This window comes from Monodelphis domestica, chromosome 5 (genome assembly GCF_027887165.1).
Source record: "Monodelphis domestica isolate mMonDom1 chromosome 5, mMonDom1.pri, whole genome shotgun sequence".
NCBI lineage: Eukaryota > Metazoa > Chordata > Mammalia > Didelphimorphia > Didelphidae > Monodelphis > Monodelphis domestica.
Genome location: NC_077231.1, coordinates 263,067,965 through 263,089,252, shown reverse-complemented (window position 1 = coordinate 263,089,252; position 21,288 = coordinate 263,067,965). Strand labels below are relative to the sequence as shown.

The following is a 21,288-nucleotide window of genomic DNA, read 5'->3' as shown; positions in this document are numbered from 1 at the left end:
CATCCCATCAACTTTAGAGGGCGGTTGTAAGACTAAAATGAGCTAATGGGAATGAAAATGCTTTTAAAAAGCAAAGGCACCATACAAATGCAAGGTGGAATTGTTACTATAAATATTTCTTTTTAACCCAAGTATTTCCAAAGGCTTGGATAGAAACAAACATTTTCTAGTCCCAAAGAATGCCATTGTCCATAGCACATGGGAAGTAGGGAGAATAGGTTTGTCTAGTGAAAAGAGTCCTTGACTACTAGGTTCAACTCACACCTTCAACACTTAGCAGATGGGTGACCATGACAGTCATCACGCCTCTCTCTTAGGCACTAGTTTATTTTTCTGTAAATGGTGGCAGTAGAGGCAACAATACCACCCGTAGTACTCCCTCGATGCCCCCTCCCTGGCCACGTCCAAGCTGCTGCTAGGAGAACTGATGAAATATTTGTGAAAAATGTTTTCAAAACTTTAAAGTACTATATATATGTGTGTGTGTGTGTGTGAGAGAGAGAGAGCTGTTGTCACTATTTCCTGAACAAAATTATGTTGATTCTGGCTTAAGGAAATTTACAGACACATGTAAAAGGAACACAAATAGCAGGCTCAACTTCCTGAGAAAACTGGATATGGGTTTGTAGGTATACAAATAACTTGGGGGGTCTTTAGAGAACTAACAAGGATGGTTTAAAGAGGTAAAATGCTTTTGGGTATAGACAGAATAGCAGAGATAAATTATCTAAAAGACCAAGTTTAGTCAGTAGTTTGTGGCAGGATAGGAAAAAAAATGCCAAAGGAACAGATGTGAAATTTATTGTTCTCATTTCTGAAATGACCATGCAACTCTGTGGGCTGAGTCAGCAAAGCAGAGCCTGGGGAAGGAAGGCAGTTGCTAAGCAAAAGTCATGGAATCCATTGAGTGGGCAGTTTCCAGGGAAGAGATAGGAGGACCCTGTAGCCCATCTATAAGAAATGGGTGTAAAAAAGTAAGATGAAAGAAAACATCCACTAAATGAATCGTTCCTTCCTATATTGAGTATATGAATTAATTATCACCTATACGCTGAAAATGACTACTACTGAAATCATTAATAGATTTTAAAAGTGGAAAAAAATAACAGAAATGTTAGTTGTAGGAACCCACTGATTTGGGATTTTAAAAAAATTAATTTAAAACTTTAAATTATCATCAGTTGTCACTTATTATATAAAGACTTATTTGTATTTAATTTATCTTGTACATCTCAATTTAAAATAAAGAAAAAGATCACCATTAAATTATAAGGGATCCAACTGTGGAGAGACTAGTGGTTTTAGTAACTTCTAGATGAGACCTAAATATTTAAAAATTGCAAAATCCTCATTATGGAATGAGAATATTCTAAAAGTCTAAGTGCAAAATATTTTATTATCAAAAAATATTTTCAAAATCCAAACAAACCAGTAGTCCATTAAATTAATAATTGACTTCATTTTGAATCTTCTTCTGAAGAGTACAAAACTAGTAGGAAGAAAATCAGGTTGAAAATAGGTAAGGATATATTGGTGCTATGTATGCATATAATCATAACCTGTAGAATACAAGGCCCAGTTGTGCTATAGTGGGAAAGGGATCCTTAAATGGAAAATGAGTTTCACTCCTGCCACACTCAGTATTTAATGCAAACAAGATTTTGCCACCAGAAGGTTTCAATGCAAAGGATAACACATATCATGATGCATTGTGATTAAAGGACTCATATTTCTGAAAGAAATGAATTTTTCTTCCATGTGTTCACTTGGCAACCCATTTCTGCAAAGTCTAATTGTAAGCCATGATGTCAAAGATCACTGCTTAGTGTCCCTTTGATGGGCTGTTATTGTGACAGATCGAGCTGCATGCACAACATATAAAATATGTGTTAATTATTGTCTGATGTTAGGTATGGCTCATGTTCCTGATCTAAGTGTTTTTCCAAGCTCATTTGGATGAAAATAAACTTATAAAAGAAGATAAATCAAATGTGAAATTGGAACCCAGCCATTTAGAGGGCTTGCCAAGAACCTTTATGAAAATCAGTATCTGCTGTACTTAAAAATATGATGTGGAATTATTCACATAATGGAGCACACTGAGGTAACTTACTCTGGACCTGATACAAAGGGGATCTGATCTAATGGATTTAATGGCATCATGAATGTTGAGGCCATTGGAAGGCAGTATGGATTGCTAAAGGTTTACGATGAATGAGCTCTGTTGCTCCAAAAAAACAAAAAACCAAAAAAAAAACAAAAAACCCCAAATCCGAGCCACAAGTTTAATCCACAAAGTAAACTGGCAAAGTTAACTTAAGGAACATGTTCACATAAAGAAACTGGCAAAGAGGGAGAAGAGAAGGTTCATATGGAAGCACCAGGGATAACAGGTGTTTCCCCAGAGAAAATGCCATGGGTACCCCCTCTTTTCACAACAGGAGCAAAGCATGCCTAAACAGGCAAAACGACGACTTGGGTAACAGCCAACAGTTCATTAATTCATCCTAATTTCCACCAACGAACAAGAACATGTCCTTTGTAGACTGGCATCAGGGATCAAATGCTCCGTAATTCCAGTTTTTCCTAAGTGTCTCTAGGTACAGCTACAGAAATAAAGTACCTCCTTCCCAAAGGCTGGTTCCAACACAATGTCACTAAGAAGCACAAATAGTTGATATCCTCCTGTAATTTTATGACTTGTGACTGTTATTTGGTGGAATTATTTGCCAGCTCCTTATCATTCCTAATAAAATCTCAACTATGAGAGGCAGTCTGTCATGGTGGAGAGATAAAAAACTAACCTTAAGAGTGGAGGTGGATTTGAATCCTGCCTCAAATACTCAGCATGTCACCTTGGGCAAGTGGTGTCACTTAGCATATTATTATTACTAATAATAATAATAATAACAATGCTTATTTCATAGGACCACTGATGAGAGAATGTGTGTAAAGTACTTTGCAAAATTTTAAAGTGTCATAGAAGTGCCAGCTATGGTTATCATGTTTATAATTAATAACCTTCTATCCCAACACTGTCAAACTTTTCAGAAAGTGTCTGTTACCACTTAAAGAGCTTATGTCGATGTTTGGGGCTCCTTGGATAAGCTTTTCTTGGGACAAGCTGGGCTGCAACCAAAATGTGCAAAATAGGTTCATTATTGTAAATTCTGAAGCTTTTTTTTAATACTAACGTGCAAAAGAAAACTCAGAAGTTTGCTTCTGTTACTGCCTTTATGAGGTAATCCCAAATTGTGGAGGAGAAAAAAATGACAATGGTTGGCAACAGCTTGGCCAACATTCCTAAAAATAATTCTGGCCCCTGGTGCCCTATACTTAAAGTGCCTCAATAATTTCTCTCTTCTTGCTGTTGCTGGAATAAGTCTGTGAAAGTGGTTAGGCTTTAAACAGCAAAAACAAAAGGCCTCCTACACACACACCAGTGACCTGTGCCAAGTGGCTCTTTGGTACTAACTAATGATGGAAACACGTTTGTCTTACTACACCCAAGTTAAAAAAGTGGCCTTTGCCAGAATGGTAGAGACAGCCTGGGAATATCCCTTTGAATCAGCCTGATGGGTTCTCTGGAAGAGCATAATTGAACTTGTTGTTCAGTCATTTTCAGTTGTGACCTATTGGTGTTTTCTGGCCAAAGATACTGGAATAGTTTGTCGTATCCTTCTCTAGCTCATTTTACAGATGAGGAATTGAGGCAAATAGGGGTTAAGTGACTTGCCCAGGACCACAGAGGTAGTAAGTATCTGAGATTGGATAAGAACTCAGGTCTTCCTGATTACAGGCACCTATTTAAATATTATTTAAATTTAAATCTAAATATGAATTAATAAACTTTAATGAGTACCTACTATATGAAAGAAAGGCAAGTGGTTGACCAAGCGCTGACCCAACCAGTTTGGGAGGATATTCCTCTACATTGTTAATTTGATTTGTTTTAGGGACAAAAAGAAAGTTAGCAAACAGCGTTCTACCAGGCGTGGTCATTTCATGACCAATAGTAGGAAAGCTCTGGCTGGATAGTTCTTAATGACAACACAGTGTTAGAGTCAATAACAGTACCCCACGGCAATGCAGGGCAGTTTGAAAAATGCTATTTAAATGTGTTATTATATAGAGAAAAAGCTAGGAGATCCACCCAACATTCCTCACACTTTATTCTTTGTCCTACCTCCTTATGTACTACATAAGTACAAATTCTGGAAGTCAATATTGAAAATCTGAAAATGGAAGACAGAAACATTTCCTCTTACTGTCTGAAAATTTCTTTGTATCTACATAGAAAGCATTTAATAAATGTTTGTGAATTGATTATGTGCCAACTATATTTGTCAATGAAATTCACATCACAGGCTAGACTGCTGATGAAGGGCCTTTTCCTTCCCACAATTAATATCAGCTTTTCAGAGATTGCCCTTTGAAAACATGAACTGAATCTTAAAACTCTCTTGAGCTATCAGCAAATATTACTAGTTATTTGTCACCAGCTCATAGAGAGCAAGACAGGCCTGGGCTCACAGTTCCAAAAGAATTTAAACTCCTTGAAGGCAGGGACATTTTTCTTGATTTTTGTCCTTATAGCTTTCCTCTGTAGTACATTTCCCCGTCCATAATAGAAGCTTAATTAATCTTTGCTGAATGAATGCCTGGGTTAGGCAGAGAATTCAGGGAAGGGTTTTTGAGAACTTAGAACAGAATGATAGGTGCTTTTTATATTGGCCAGTTGGCAAGGAGTTCTATCTTTGCAGGAATGTAATGTCAGAGAATAAGAAGGGGGAAAAAAGCTTTAGGTTGGATTTAGCACTATGAAACTTGACAGTTTCCCTTTAACTAATCATCTACTGACAAGGAAATGTGAAACGCTTTTTAACTGATAGAAAAAGAAAGATCCCAAGGATCCACTGCTGTGCTATTGTGCCCTGGAGACTGCCATCCTTGTTACCTTGGCTTCAGTGGCAGTCCAAAGAATCAGATAAAGGTAGTAATTAATTATAATTTGTTACAATTTAAGGAACACAAAAGAAATGCTGAAAACTGGTTTAGGAAAGTGTTGTTAGCTGTAATGCTATTAGCCACTAATTCTCCTGTAACCTTCAGACAGTAATAGGTAAAGTGTCAGAGACTGTGACAGTCCTTTAATCGTGGGCACAATTTACAATGTATAAGAATTGACGAGGCATTTTTTAAAAACCTATTTGGAAAATGTCAACGATGATTATTGTCGATATATGCCAATTTCAGGGCAGCTGGTTTCTTTCAAATAGGTTCTAGGTTGTTGGTTATCTGTTCAAAAGAATTTTCTTAATTTGACCCTGGGGCTTTATTATGGTTCTTATTTTACTTAATAAAATGGGATATTATTTTGAGAAAAATCATAGTAGAGGGTGAAGAGAAAGCATGTTTGTCTAAATCTCTGAGAACAAGCCCCCCCCAACCCCCTTTTTTAAAGAGGCAGGTCAAATCTCCCAGAAATCAAGTAAGTCCAGTTATGTTTTCTTTTTTACTTGCCTGGCTCCCCTGCTGAGCTGCTAGCTGGCTGGCAGCATGCTAAGACTGTCATTTGTAAAAAGAAGTCCGCTCAGCTATAATTACTAATTTGATGTCACATTGGAATGGCAGCACAACTGTGAAAAGATCGACCACCGGGGAGCGACGCATTTCCCTGTCTCATTTAGAGCAGGCTAAACTGCTGGAGCCATGAATGGAAGATGCCCTTCCATTAAAAAGAAAAGAATTAAAAGAATAAAACAAGTCAAAGCAGCTGTCAGGATTTGACAACTGTTTAAAAAAAAAAAAACCAACAACCCTACCCTTGCCTTAAAATTTTTTTTAATACAAGACATTTGTATGTGCAAGTTCTGATACTTGTTGCCATGAAAGTGATCCCTGCATTGTTGAAATATCACTTCTTTATTTTCATCAGCTTCCCTTTTATTATCATGCTAATGCAAATCTCACTAATGACGTGTCAAGTGCAAATGGCTGGGATGGGGCTTGTTGGCACCAGGAGCAACAAATATTGGAAATGACAGTTTCAGAACTTGTCATTAACAAGTTAAAAGTACTGGGTTATGAAACAGTTGTAATGACTGGAGAGAAATGAAAACCAAGGATAAAAATTTCCAGGACTAATTAAGTTGCTGCCACAGAGGCTCACCACGAAAAATTCATGACAATAAATTCTGTGGAGTATATAGTGGGATGGTAATTAAAACAGAGTCAAGCTTTCCTGAGTAGAGCTTTATTTTGTTTGTAAGCAGCCCCAAAGTGAAAATGGGAAAGGATGATTCAGATAAACAAAGCCCAGCAGTTAGCCATGTACATTTTGGCGAGTTTTCTATCTTTTTTATGGAGACAGAGAACATGATGCTGCTTTAAGGGTCAAGAATACTGAGCAGGAGAGAACAACACAGTAGAGATAGTGTCTCATTAATCTTTGTGTCTCTCTAAGCATAATGCTTAACACAAAGTAGGTGCTTCATAAATGTACCTGAAACACTGTCAATTCTTTTCAAATGTAATTTAAAAAGTAAACATTTAGATCTTCTCTACATCACTATTAATAATTTAGTATTATGAATAGTTTAGAAGCTGCTATTTTTATATGTTTTGGTCATACCTACATTATTGAAGAGATGCTTATTTCAAGATTACAAATAAATGACTACATCATAAAATAATATAGCTTTAACACCAAAGCATATATTGCTCTTGTTAAACCCCATTAATAAAAAAGGAAAATAGTTGAATGTTTGTGACCTTCCAAACATTTCATTTATGCCCTCCAAATTTAGTAATATTTATATTAATGTGTATAAAAAATTTCCAATTTGAAAAAAATGGAATTTCATTTTCTTACTCACTTACAAATCAGCTGTTTTGCCTACACAGTACCAAAATACTGCTTTAATATTTAAAAACAAATCAAAATTAGTGTTTTTCTCAGAAAACAAGAAGTTTGAGTTGATTTACCTTTTCCTTCTGTTTCTTTTTGGGGGGGGGCAGAGGGAATCATTATTTTCACTAAGCCAATAATATTTTTGGTATAAAACATTTTTCATGTATTTTTAAATTTGTAATGATTTAAACTTTTAGATCAATCATTCCACTCTTCTGACTGCTTTAAAAAAGTTTTATCCAACTGCTTGTTCACATGGGTTGATGGGGATAGGATTGGGGATGTAGGCTCTAAACGATCACTCTAGTGCAAATATTAATAATATGAAAATAGGTCTTGATCAATGACACATGTAAAACCCAGTGGAATTGCTCGTCGACTATGGGAGGGGGTGGGAGGAGGGGAAGGAAAGAACATGAATCATGTAACCACAGAAAAATATTTTAAATTAATTAAATTAAAATTTCCAAATTAAAAAATAAAATAAAAACATTTTATCCATGTATTTCCTAGCATCTACAATTAAATCTTAAAAAGGAAACATCAAATTAAAGTAAGATTCTAGCCCTGCAATTACTAGCTTTTGAGTCCTATACATATTGCTTAAGCTCTCTCAGCCTCAATTTCCTTATATGTAGAATGGAGATAAAAATAGCATCTACCTCACAGGGTTCTTATGAGGCCCAATTTAGTTCACATATGCAAACTGTTTTGAAAACATTAAAGTACTATATCAATGTTAATTACTACTACTACTACTACTACTACTACTACTACTACTACTACTACTACTACTACTACTACTACTACTACTACTACTACTACTGTTGCTGCTGCTGCTGCTGCTGTTTGTATTGCTAAATGATGTTTGTGTGAACCTAGGTAAGCATCTAACCTGTATTTGCCTCAGTTCCCTCATCTGTGAAATGGGGATAATAGTAGCTAAATGAGATTGTATTTGGAAAGCACTTGGCAAACTTGAGAGTGCTACGTATTATAATTTTCATCTAAATCTTAAAATAAATATATTTTTAATAATATGTGTGGCCCAAACACTCAAAAGCAACAGCTTTTCTACATTGGGCAAGATACTAGCGAACCCTTTGGGCCTCTGTTTTCTTACCTGTAAAATGTGCAGCTTATCTGTTTTTAAAAACACACACTCACTATATCTGGATTAGATGGTGTCTGAGCTTCTTTAAAAATTTGGGATTAAGACGTCATTAAAAAAGCTGTCGGTGCCAGGGAGGTCCCGGGTGCAGTACTAGAAGCTGTGGGGGACACAAAGAGGGCAGAATAAACCTGCCACCTGCTTTTGGGAGCTTGCAGACTAATTGGGGAGGTGAAATACATCCACAAATAGCCGCCACACAAGAGGTTAGCGGAGAATGAGAGACTAGTTAGCGCTGAAGGGAGCCCTAGAAAGGTGTCTCAGTCTACCTTCCCTTCCCTGGTAGCAGAGCCACACAATCGGAGGTGTGTTCTCACAAAAGGATGCTGGACCTTGGAGTGAGGAGGGCACTACGATGGAGGCGGGCCCCTGGATATCTTGGCACAGCCAGTTCAAATGGATCCCACGGGGACAGAAAGACAGAAAGAGCCTTCTGTGCTTGGGAGACCAGGCTGAGCCTTATGATGCTCAGAAGGGGCATCTCTCTTCAGTCCGTGGAAGAACACTGGGAAAGCTTATGATGCTCTGAAGAGTTTTTGAAGTATCCAAGCCCAAGACGGCAAAGAGAGACAAGCCCAAAACCGTCTAACTTCTGACATGGGTACTTTGAAACGTTAATGCCTACGGCCAGGTCAGTGGCGACAATAGTGAAATTTTGGTGATTTCCAAGTCGGGGGGTTCTTTTGGCAAATACCACTGCTGCCTGTAAAACTCAGAATCCTATGTTCTCACATGAAACAAAATGGGGACATAAAGGTGGTTGTGCTAGAGGTAATTTCCACAAATATGGGTTTTTTTTCCTTGGGAAAATCTTAGAAATTATTTTTTTATTCTCTTTGGAGTTAAGGGAACTAATGGGGAAGGGAAAACCCTTCCCATCAATGACTTTATGTAATGTATGAGGAGTTCTATAGATACAGAATTTTCTAAGTTCACAATAAAACTGCCAAGAAGAGAGCTAAAATCTTCATAGTTTCATATGTGAATAGTGTTATATTTGAAAACCCATTCTGTTTGTATTTCGGATTTCACTGGGAACTCTGCATCTAGGAACTCTTTGGCCCCTGATCGGCAATGAATGTCTGGGGCAGTGAGAGATTGTGACTGGTCCCGGGTCACACAGTCAATAGAGGCACAATTTGAACCCAAGCCCTCTCGACTCTGACGCTAACTTTTTAATCCTCCTCCTCAAAGCTCCATTATCCCTTCTCTCACCCAAAGCACACACGTGAAGTTAGGACCTATAAAACCTCCTGACCTACAAAGTCATAATTTTATCTTTGAACATCTTGCTTTAGATAAAAATTTTAAACTATGCTGAAAGACAAATGTTTGCTCTTTTCTCTCCTACACTCCTTTACATTATTCATTTGGTTTCAGCTTTCGTATTAATTACCAAGTTAATTCTCTCTTTCCTCAGCATCTGTTCCCCTTTCAAAGCAAGGGAGCACGAGTCCTTGCGATTTAAGACATCATTCCTTTGTTGACAGAGCCTAAGAAATCAAAATGAATGGACTAGAGACAAGTGTTGGCAGTTCCAGCTGTGGACTGGAGGGACTTGATAAATGGCAAAAAAAAATAGAGCGAATGATGCAGGCAATCAGGTGTCATGATGGACCCCATTTTTATTCAGGAGCTCCTAATCAGGTCGGCGTTTTGTGGGAAGTTGAAAAGCTTTCCTGTCTAGGCATTTCCTCATGGAGTAAACAGAAATGGAAGGGGAATGGGGGAAGGAGCTACGCTATCCTTCTGGGTTTTGCATGGATTTAAACAGAAATCTCCTTAAGTCAGGAGGGGCTGGTTAGTAATATTTGCTCCGAGGAGAATGGGAGACTGGGGTCAATCAGCTTTGTCTCTTTTGGGCCTGCCAGGGCCACCAGGAGGATGTAGAGGGGAAGATTCTGGGGCAAAGGCACCGACTGAACACAACAGCTAAGAGGGGTCCCTACCAGAAAGCAAACGAATGCTGAAGTCAGACTCAAAGATCATGGATAGCTTATATTGTCCAAAAGGGCCTGAATAAGGAAAATACAACTTCATACCTAGTATTTGTAGGGAGTATTAAAAGACAGTGATGTGACCTACCCTAAAAGGAAACTGGTTAGAAGGCAGCTAACAGTGCTCAGTGGAGAAAGTGGTCTGGAGTCTGGAACACTAGGGTTCAAATCCAGCTTTAGACATTTACTAGCTCTGTGGCCCTGAGTAAATAACTGAATTCCTGTTTGCCTCAGTTTCCTCATCTGTAAAATGGAGATGATAATAATAATACCTACCTCCTAGGATTATTGTGAAGACAAATAATAACTGTAAACCTCTGAGCCAGGTGCCTGGTGCAAAGTGCTACATGAATGTCAGTTATTATTATTAGACACCGAGGACAAATCTTGCATAATCACATTCTAATTTTAATCAGTAAATATTTATATATAGATATATTTATTCTGAGGCAACTGGGTAGTGCAGTGGGTAAAGGGCCAGGCCTGAAGTCATTAAAAGACTCACCTTCCTGAGACCAAATCCAGCCTCAGACACTTCCTAGTTGCATGACCCTGAGCAAGTCACTTAACCTTGTTTGCCTCAGTTTCCTCATCTGTAAAATGAACTGAAGAGGGAAATGACAAACCCCTTCAGCATCTTTGCCAAGAAAACTCCAAAGGGAGTCACAAATAATTGGGCACCCCTGAAATGACTGAACGACAACAGTATTTGTTTTATGAAAGGCAGCATGATATAGGTTAAAGAGGGTGCCTACGGGGTCAGAAATAATTGGATTCAAATTCTGCTTCCACTATATATAGCGGTCGTATGACCCTGGATAAGTTACTCTATCTTAGGATGCCGGTGGCGATTCCTGATGGCCAGACGGTACAGAGGAGCTGCTAATCCACACAGGGAGAAAAAAAAGGGGCTACTTTAAGAATGGATTCAAATGGACCAGCTTGATGACATTTGTTAACATATCTTCCATCGAGACTAAAAGTGAAACAAAAGGACTAAATGTTCCAGGAAAAAAACAGCCAACCAAAGAAAGCTATCGGTCTGCCCACAGCGTTTCAAACCAGAAGTGCACTTGCTACACTATTGCAGCCTCCTGGGAGCTCAGAGGTGGAAGGAGTATTCCCGGAACCTTGGCTTTAACTTCCTTATTTTAGAGCCCAAGAGAAGAGGAGCCCGAGCCGGGGATCTGCCAGAAAAGGGAGACATTCTGCTAGTCATCTTGCCCGCACCTTGGGCTGGGCGGCCCTGTCGTGGGGCTTCTGCGGAGGAGGGGCTGCCTTTCACCGCGCCTCGTCTGGGAAGCGGGAAATGCCACCACCTCCACAGCAAGACCAGGAATGTGGCGATGTCCTGCGGCCTAAGCTCGGTGGTCAGCCCGACAACTGAGAGGGGGGAAGGAAAAGCATGATGATGGCAGGGAGAGAACGAGAAAAAGAAAGAAAAAGAAGGAAAGGGAGAAAGGAGAAATGAAGAAAGGAGAGAGAAAGAGAGAGAGAACAAGAGAGAGTGAGAGCATGAGAGCAAGAGCAAGAGAGAGCGAGAGAGCAAGAAAGAGAGCGTGAGAGTGAAAGAGCGTGAGAGAGCAAGAGAGCGAGAGAGAGAGAACAAGAGAGTGTGAGAGTGAGAGAGCGAGAGCAAGAGAGAGAGCGAGAGAGAGAGCAAGAAAGAGAGAGGAGAGAGAGAGAGAGAGAGCGAGAGAGGGAGTGTGAGAGAGCGAGAGCGAGGAGGCAGAGAGAGCCAGAGAAGGGGGAGGAAGAAGGCAGGAAAAAGGCTATGGAAGCTGACGGAAACGGGCCAGATGGCTAGAAGGAACAATTTCACCCCATCTCAGACATCCCAGCACGCAGCAACTGGAGGAAAAAAGAACATCGCCGTACCTTTTCCTTGTCGCTAGCTTCTCTGGCCACAGTGGACCCCTGAAAAAGAAAGACTGTATGAAAACATGGACAGGGGAAACAAGGTCCGCATTTTAAAGAGGGCAACGTTCCCCGCGCCATGCTGGGGGCAGCTCGGCGTGGAACGGGCTCCCCCCGGTGGAGAACGCTGCCTGCCTGGCTGGCTGGCTGCCGGAGGCGGGAGCTTTTACCTTCTCATTCACGGCTGCTTCTCGTTTTCTCTGCGCTCTGCCCACAGGGCCTCGAACCCTTTCCGGAGGGGGGCCGACGGGGCCCTCGTGCCTTTACCCCATGTGTCTGGGTCACACAACAAGGCCAGCATGCACGGGGGCTTTAAGTGCATCACAACTAGTTCCTCGTTTGATCCTCAACAACCACCTCAACGAAGCAGTGGAGGACATGGAGGCCTGCGGGGGGTCCTGATCTGCCTGAGGCCACACAGCGAACGGGGACCCGAGAGGATTTGAACTGGGGTCTCCCCGACGTTCGGGCCGCTGCTGCCGCTTCTCTGTCACGGTGTGAAGGCGGCTCCTATCTCTGCCTTTGTTTCCCGCCTGGCACGGAGCGCAGCCAGGCTTGTGCTGTCCCAAGGGAAGCCCGGATTTCTGCCCGCCATGGGCTTTGGGGAGGGGCAGCGACCCGGTCTGGATGCCACGCCAAGGGTGGGATTTAAAGCGGGTCCCTCTGGGCTCTTCTGCAGGGGCTTCTGAAGGATTCTGAATGAGGGACTGCCAGGCCTGGGCCCAGAGTCACAAAGAACTGAATTCGAGTCTAGGGACTCACTAGCTGAGTGTCCCTGAGGCAAACGCCGCCCTCTTTGCCTCCATCTCCCCATGTCAGTCGAGCTGAAGAAGACAATGGCAAAACTCTCCAGGATCTCTGCCAAGAAAAGCCTGCGTGGCCTCAGATGGACGGGACCACAGCGGCTGAACCCCAAGGCTCTGCCCCGGAGCTCGGCCCCGAATGCCGGGGCAAATAGGGAGGGATTTCTGGGAAGGCCTCCCGCCGCCCCTCGCGGCTTCCTCTCCTTTATTCAGGGGGGCCCGAAGTAGCCGCGCATCGTCCTTCCTCACGTCCTTCACTCCAGCCGGCCTGGACGCCGTGGTTGTTACTCAGCCGCTTTAGGGAATGAGAAACTCCAGGCTGGAAAAGACGGGCGCACGGAGGAGGCTTCCTTCCTCCCGACAGCCGGCCTGCCTTCCCGAGGGGCTGCGGAGCCCAGGGATGAGGCGGCCTGGTCAAGAGGGGCTGGGACCCCGCAACCCTTCCTGATGGGCCAAGGCCGAGCGTCCATCCTCTGACAGGACTGCAGGAAAGAACACGGAGTCGTGACAGAGAACAGGCAGCAGGGGCAGAAAAACCCACGTTCTTAGACTTGGCTTCCACATCCGTAAAATGGGGGCCATCCGCCCTCGTCTCCTGGGCTGTGGAGAAGTCAAACGATTCCCTTTGGGAAGCTCTTCATAGGCCTTACAGCACGGCGTCAATGCGGAGGAGGAGGCGCCTTGAGGGCAGGAAAGCCTCCTTTTTGCTCTTTTGTTCATTTGTGTATTTAAAAAAATGAGAGAGCAAACCAGGGCTCCCGCTTGGTCCTCCTTTTAAGGTTGCGCTTCCTTGATCTGATCGGCGATTTCACGGATGTGGGGGATTTCGTGCAGATTAGCGCCGGCACAGCAAAATGCCTCCACCGCGGCCATGGGCTCCTGCACGAGGGATTGCCTGGAGGACTGAGCAGGCCCAGCTGAGTGACTCGTCCCTGCCAGAGCGGAAGAGCCAGAGACAGGACTCAGCCCGGGTCTTCTCGACTTCTACATGGACGTTCCTATAAACACTGGCGACCACTGAACAGGGGAGCCCACCTGACAAGAATGGAGTCACATGTGTCGTGCTGTGCCTCAGAGAAGGAAGCGAAGATCCCTCAGGATTCCCCTGAGAGTAGAGTGGAGCCGCGGGCCTAGGAAGAGACCAACTGTCGGTCTCCAGGCTGGTGGTTCTCGGCTTCCTGGGGCAAAATAGCATCTGAAAAGACCTTGCAATGGTCCAGGAGCTCTGTGTGTATGCTGGGAAGGGGAGGGAGAAGAGGGGTGGAAACAAAGATGGCAGCCAATGCAAACATTGTAATACCTGCCAAGAATCCAGATGCAATGGTGTAGCACTTCTTTTCCCTTCAAGGATTTCTACATGGGTCATGAATGTCTCCATTTACACCCTTAATTTCCAACAATTAATATTTCTATTATGATTATATTATAATATTCTTATATAGACTACATAAAATATTCTGTTGAATATTTTAAATGGGTGCTTTTAACAGCTGAACAAAGCCAAAAATATTAGGCACAGAAAAAAAAATGTTTTATTACACTCTATATCCCAAGTTATTTAACCAAATGTTTTTGTGTTTGCTTTTTTCCCAAATATACCCAATTTTTGATTCTCAGCAAAGTGTCATTTTCAAGTGGCTGCAAATTATTTGCCTGGAAGACAACTTGGCCAAGTTTTAACAAATGTACAATGAAAAATGATGAAAGGAAGCAAATTGTGAGAACTCTATCCCATTTAAGACAACTTGGCAAGAACTGAATATTCAAAGGAATGAAATAAACAACACATAGCTAATCTACCTACAAAAAAAAAAGGATACTGGAATTGGGTATCTTAATTTTTTTTAAATATAGCAGGTCACTTAACAGCTGCCTGCCTCAGTTTCCTCAACTGTAAAATGAGGATAACAACAGCACCTTCCTCCCAAGGTTGTTGTGAAGATCAAATACGACAGTATTTGTATAGCATTTTGTACAGTGCCTGACACACAGTAGAAGCTTGGTGAATATTTGCCGCCTTCCCTTTCCAGCCAATATGGCCTTGTTCATGCATGTGTGATAACGTGTAGAAAGGATGCTCCACTCTCGCTTGCTAGACTTCCTGTTTTTTGATGGGAGGGCCTCTCCTGTCCCCACCCCAAACACCGATGAGCATCTCTCCTCTGGAGGAGCCCCAAAGGATTCTGTCCAGGCTTGTTCAGACTCGGCTCCTGGAGGCCACCAACTCCTGAGAGCAGGGACTCCTCGAACCCGGCTTTCTATCTCCAATGCTTAGCGCAGCACTTTCTACGCAACAAGAGCTTAGCGAATGCGCGGTGCCTTATTGCCGATGGAGACAATTGGGACTCAAGAACAGGAAACGAAGCGATGAAGACCACAACCCCTCTGAGGGCAGAGCGACAACTGTCGCCAGGGCTTGGCACACTCTATGTCAAGAGGGTAGTCAATGGCCAATGGAAGAGACCTGAATGACGACGCTCCTTCCATCACAAGCTGGGGCTCACCTTTAAGTCGTATTTCCTATAGACAGATAAGCGGTGGCTGAACACGTTTCTTGTAACGATCACATAGATTTCCACTCCATCCACATTAAGCCGGTACATGCCCAAAAACTGAGGAAGAAGGGTGACTCCGTGACACTCCACAATGTACTGTAGGGGAGAGAAAGGGGAGAAATGATTCAAGTAGCAGATATTCAGGAAGGTCCAAGGGGCCACGCCATCACCCGATACGTGTACACAGATAAGGCTGCCTTCTTAGGAAGGGCTTATTGATAGAAAAGAGCTGTATGTGAGTGACACAGTCAGGCCTAGGTTAAACTTGTGATACACATTACAAGCCAAACTTCCTTTGACTCCCACAGAGAAGTTTTATTTTAGTGGAAAATGTCCAAATTTGCTTTGTAGAGTTACAAATCTAGTACAGAAGACAAGATGACTACCCAAAGACAAAGGTTGGTGTCCATTCCATAATTCTTTAGTAATTCCCTTTTACTTGTTTTCTCTATGTACTGCCTCTAAACTAGATCAGAACCTCGATGAAGGTCTTATCTACTGTGCCACTAAAATTATCTTTTTAAAAACTGAGCTAAGAGGCAGTTGGCGACACCTGGCTCAATAACAAAAGCGGATTTAATGAAGATCACCTTGTGGAAAGAGTATATAACACTTGACTTTAAGAAGGCTTACTTCTGGTTGTAGCTTCTCTGCTCAGGGTCAGATTGGGAAACTCTAATGAATAGGCTGATGCTGGAGGGTAAAAAAAAAACAGACAGAATTTCTTTGAGGCAGATAGAGGATAGGCTATGAGACCAGTTCTTATCCTGTCATTTCTTCCTTCTCCTTTCTCTAATCCAAGTGGAGGGAATCTTCAGTCTTCAGGAGAAGTGCCAAGAGATGATTATAATTATGCAAGCAGTCACCCTCACAAAAGCCCATGACTTTAAAAACTTTTCTTGATAATATTCTAAAAGGCCACAAAATAAGAGCTGCTATTCTATGAAATTAGATCTTTTCTGCAGCAAAGTAAATGATTACATTTCCTGGAATAAAGAGTCTGTTGCTTTGCCCCACCCCCCAACTGAAAATGAGGAAAAAACTTCAAGAATAAAGCTACTTCAAATTTTTATGAACAGCAAATGTCAGTGTTTAGCCACTTAAGAAATCTTTATAGTCTTTATTCTTCTTTTCTGCTTCCCACCCATCCCCTAAAATAGCTTAACTTTGATCTCTCTTAGCTCTTTTGTGAACATCAAAGTTTTGTCTCTGTTTATCCTTTAAGTGGCCATAATATGAAACTGAATTTTTAACAAATTTGTTATTTATTGAATCTTCCCCTAAAATCTTATTCTGACGTCTCACTGTAGTCTGGGGTGAATCTTAAAGGGATGTCAAGCTCTGGTAGGTCCTATCATGCTATAAAGACTTTGAATGTGATTTTGGCAATAGATGATACAAAGGTAAATTAAATTGAATTTTGTGTTATGTGGGCTTTGCTTATTTTTTTCTATTAGTAGAGTCTCTTACTTGGATAGTTTCTCATTTTCACCAAAGATATAAAGAATGCATTGTCCATTGAGATGTTATGGGAACCCATTAAAGCAGCAAAAATAGTAGACTCTCATCATGGGAAAAAAAAAGTTTAAAAATGCAAATGTTAGAGTTAACTATCTCATGTTTGAACAAAACACTGAATTTCGAGTGGGGCAACTCCAATGAACATGTCCTAAACAATGTGTTATTCATCTTAGAACTCAAACTCCCTGATGATAAAGATTCTTTTTACTCAACTTCATATTCAATCACATTCTGTATTACATCCTACAGAGTGGACATTCAATGAAAATTAGTTATGGATAATGACAATGGAGAAAACCTCCAAAACCTGCACGGAAACAATAAGTATATTATTTTTTTTCATACAATAACACAAACAAACTCAAATCTCATTGATAATATATCAATATTAAATTGGTTTGACCACAACACAGGGCATAGGAAGAAGAGAAATCATTTTTTAAAACCCTTATCTTCCATCTTAGGATCGATACTGTGTATTGGTTCCCAGACAGAAAAGAGGTAAAGCTACGTAAATGGGGTTAAATGAAACTTGCCTAGGGTCACCAACCAGGACCTACCACCTCTGGGCCTGGCTCTCAATCCACTGAACCACCTGACTGTCCCCTAGGAGAGGAATTATTAGGGATGGCTCTCCTGACATAATTAACTAATGTGTAGTTTAGCCTCCCATCCTTAAAAGACCTAAAACCTTCAACCTTACTACCTCTTCTCAAGCTGTCTTCTCATATTCTTTCAAATAAATGCTAATATTATTTCTCTGTCAAGTTCCTAGAAAGAGTCGTCTCCTCTTCCTATTTCTTTAACATAATTCATTTCTTAACTCCTTAAGGTTGGGTTTTCTACCCTATAATACTAATGGAATTGCTCTCTAAAGTTATCAATGATTTCTTAACTAATTTATCCAATGTTATTTTCTGAGTCGCATCCTGCAGTGCAGCTCCTGCGGGCTACCCTCTTCCACCCAGGTATTCTCTCCTCCCTTGGCTTCTGTGACTTTGTTCTCTATTGCTTCTCTGACTTGTCCTCAGGTTCCTTGGCCAATTCTTCATTTGTCTCCTGGCCCCAGACCAGACACTCTCTTCTCTGGAACTCCTGTCTCATGTTTTCACTTGCTGCTGGAAGTTCCCATCTGGTTACCTTGTTGCCATGTGCCACGTTCCATACTAGATCTTTCTTGATTTCCTCACCTATAAGTCTCCTCCCTCTAACAGTTTTCAATTTTAACCACACATGTCTTACCAAAATAATACAAGTTCCTTGAAGGCAAGAATTGTTTCATTTTTGCCACTGCATTCCCACTGTATGATACAAGGTATATGTTTATGATCTCAACTTCAAAATGTCCAAAAAGAAATGATTATCATCTCCACTTCCCCAAAACTTGTGCTGCTTTTGGAGGAACTGTTTTATTTTTGGTTTCCTATTTCCTCTGCTACACAAAGTTACTATTTCTTTAACTGAATCAAATTTAGTTGTGGAGTCTAGACAATTTCTGTAGCCATATTTTTGGGTGTCAGGTCCCATTTGCACAACTCCCCCTCCAAATCCTTATGAAATTTTCTATGTGTTTTTTGTCAATTTTCAATTATGTCCAAACTCTTTTAAATTCGGATCCTGTATATTCATACAGGTATGTGTCACTTCATTTAATTAATGAGGTCTTGAAAATGTTTATGTAAATAGGTTTGCAGTGCCCTTTTGTGAGAACAACTTCCTATTTTTATTTATGGCCAAATTTTTTATTTTCACATTTTATTTTCTTAAGGCAAGTTAAACTAGTACTAAACATGGGATCCTATCCAATTTTAGTTAAACAAATTATATCTTTTTTGGTTTACATGGTTTGTAAGATCAAATGATGTCTACCTTATTCAAGATACTTAAACAAATGAATTAGTAATGTAGCCAAATTAATAATCAACTTATAAATAAATGGTTTCCAGATGTAAAAGGGTGAAGGGATTTGGAAAAGGAGTCATAAAAATCACACAGTCATAGTTCAGGGGTTCTTAAACTTTTTTTGTGTCACAGGCCCCTTAAGAAGCAGTCTGGTGAAACCTATGGACCACTTCTCATAATATTTTTTTAAGTGCATAAAACTCCCATTTTTCAATGAGAAAACTAATGATTTTATGGCATACTCTCTGTAACAGTCCATTATTTAAAAATATTCAAGGCAATGGACTTTTATTTTTAAATAATTGAGATAGTCAATAAATATCAATAAATGGCTATTCTGTGCTAAGCACTAAAAGGGTACAGTAAGTATTCTCCATTCTGGAGGAGTTCCCAGACTAATGGGGAGACAGCATGGACACAGTTCTGTCCAAACAAACTACAGACAGGATAAATAGGAGATGATCCACAGAGGTAAGGCACTAAGGATTGAGGAAAGCTTCTGCTGAAAGTGGGATTTTAGCAGGGACTTCAGCCAGGATGTGAAGAGGAAGAACAAGAACATTTTCTGCCTGAGGGACCCCAATGAAAATGACCATGGCAAAATGGAAGAGATGTTGCTGGACTTTTAGTTAGAAATATCTGTGTTCAAATCTAGCCTTTGACATGTACTAGCTGTGTGACTCTGGGCAAGTCGCTTGGCCTCTATCTGCCTAAGGTTGATGTAGCCTCTGAATATGCAGTCCAAGAAACCTTCTTCCACTCGATTAATATCCAAATGGCAGCAGAGAAAAGGACAATGCTTGTTCCTTTGTGCCACTTCTTGGATTTTGCTCTGCAGGAATGGTTCACATGTTAGTTGACTTTGGGTTAGTGTCTGAACTTGGCCACAGAGCAATTCTTTATAGTTGACAGTGAGGACAGAGCCATCACAAGGATTCCCCAGCTGCTTCTTTCCAAACGAATTCCATGACGGCAAGCATTGGATGCAAAGCAGTGCACTATTAACATCTCAGTTTAAAGACTTAACAGGTGCAGTGACAGAATGCAGGCTAGCAGACTCCTTCCTGGACCTCAGACAAGTCTGCTGGATCATGTTCATTGCTGCTTGGTGGTCCCACAGGAGCCTGGGAAGCAAATGGACCAAATGCACAGGAAAGTCCATCATCTAGATGAGAATAAGGTCCAGAGCTCTGGGTCACAAATTAGCTGTGATAAATCATCTCTTTGGAGAGCAAACACAGTATATGGACAATAGAGAACAGTTTTTTTTTTTAATGAGGGAGAGCCATTGATAAACCATATTTTTCAAATATTGGACATTTCCACTGATAGTGCAGTGTTTGTTTATTGCATAAGTTCTGTGAATGACTTGCAGCCAAGTTCTTTCACATGTAATAGGGAAATTCAGTCTGGAATTTTTGGTCCTACTTTTCAGGTGGTCATTAGTCAAAAAGTACTAACATTTTCATCATTAAAGCCTTTGAGCTGGCTTAAGACACATTTTGAAAAATCCCATCATTGAATTTTGAATGGAATTTATCATCACTTATATATCACTATATTTATTATATCTTTAGTCAAATAAATTGTAAGCAATTCTTTGGTCTGCTTCCATAATTCACATTTCTCAATAATGTTATCCATTTTTGCATCTTAATAAACTACCACACAGTAGTTATGTGGGAAAGTGTTTAGATTTGGAGCCAGAAGACTTGGATTCAAATCCTAATTTTGTCAATTGCTTTACCTCTCAGTTTCAGCTTTTTCACCTCTAAAACAAACAAAAAAAAGCTAGAGGGCACGATTTCTATGGTGCCATCTAGTAGGACAATTTCAGGATTCTTTTCCTTGGCTGATTTGCCTCTTTCTATACTATGCTACAGGATAGGCATCTTAATGTTTGTAGTAATTGATCTGGATCCCTGATTTTCCAGCACTAATATTTTCTGTATTGATTTTATTGGTTTTAAAACTAATTTATGATTTCACAATCATCAAGAGGAGCAAATTTTATTTCTTCAAGGGCTTCAGGTGGAACTTTCCCTCTGTTAGGACACCAAAGCAGTGACAAATTAGTTGGATGGAGAGTCAATGTCACAGTTCAACAAACTAATCAACAGCCATTTATTAAGTGCCTACTTTGTGCCAGGCACTGCGCTAAGTGTAGTAGTGAAAATGGATAAACCATGATATTTTAAGACCTCAGTTTTCTTTTGTTCTTTAGCTCAGGGTCTCTCAAAAATGACTAGTGTATAAATCCATAACTTGTTATTTGTCTCAAAGCAAGAAGAAAGGAGAACTTTCAAAGATTCAAAATCAAATGTAGCTTTAAGTCGAGGTCGAAGAGGTGGACTTTAAGTGAAGCACCAAAATATAGCAATATCAATAGTTCTCGCTGGTATTATGAATCTGGTTCTGCCTAATAGGCAATTACTGTCCTCATGCCTCATCTACTTAGCTACTGGAAAATGATATTCTGTCAATACTTCCTATGTGTGCTTAATTTAAT

At 40.7% G+C, this 21,288-nt stretch overlaps 1 protein-coding gene across 3 annotated transcripts in view; it reads right to left on the bottom strand.

Annotated features, from left to right (window-relative positions):
* Positions 1-21,288, bottom strand: part of PIP4K2A (phosphatidylinositol-5-phosphate 4-kinase type 2 alpha) — a 199,083-nt gene that overhangs the window by 22,896 nt on the left and 154,899 nt on the right. For 2 of the 3 annotated variants that reach the window (XM_056800125.1, XM_001367711.4), the window contains exons 5-6: positions 15,306-15,452; positions 11,960-11,998 (exon numbers count right to left, since the gene is read on the bottom strand). In XM_056800125.1, coding sequence (XP_056656103.1) covers positions 11,960-11,998; positions 15,306-15,452 — 186 coding nt within the window. The remainder of the gene's footprint in view (positions 1-11,959; positions 11,999-15,305; positions 15,453-21,288) is intronic. The other variant, XM_007504877.3, reaches the window with a different exon arrangement.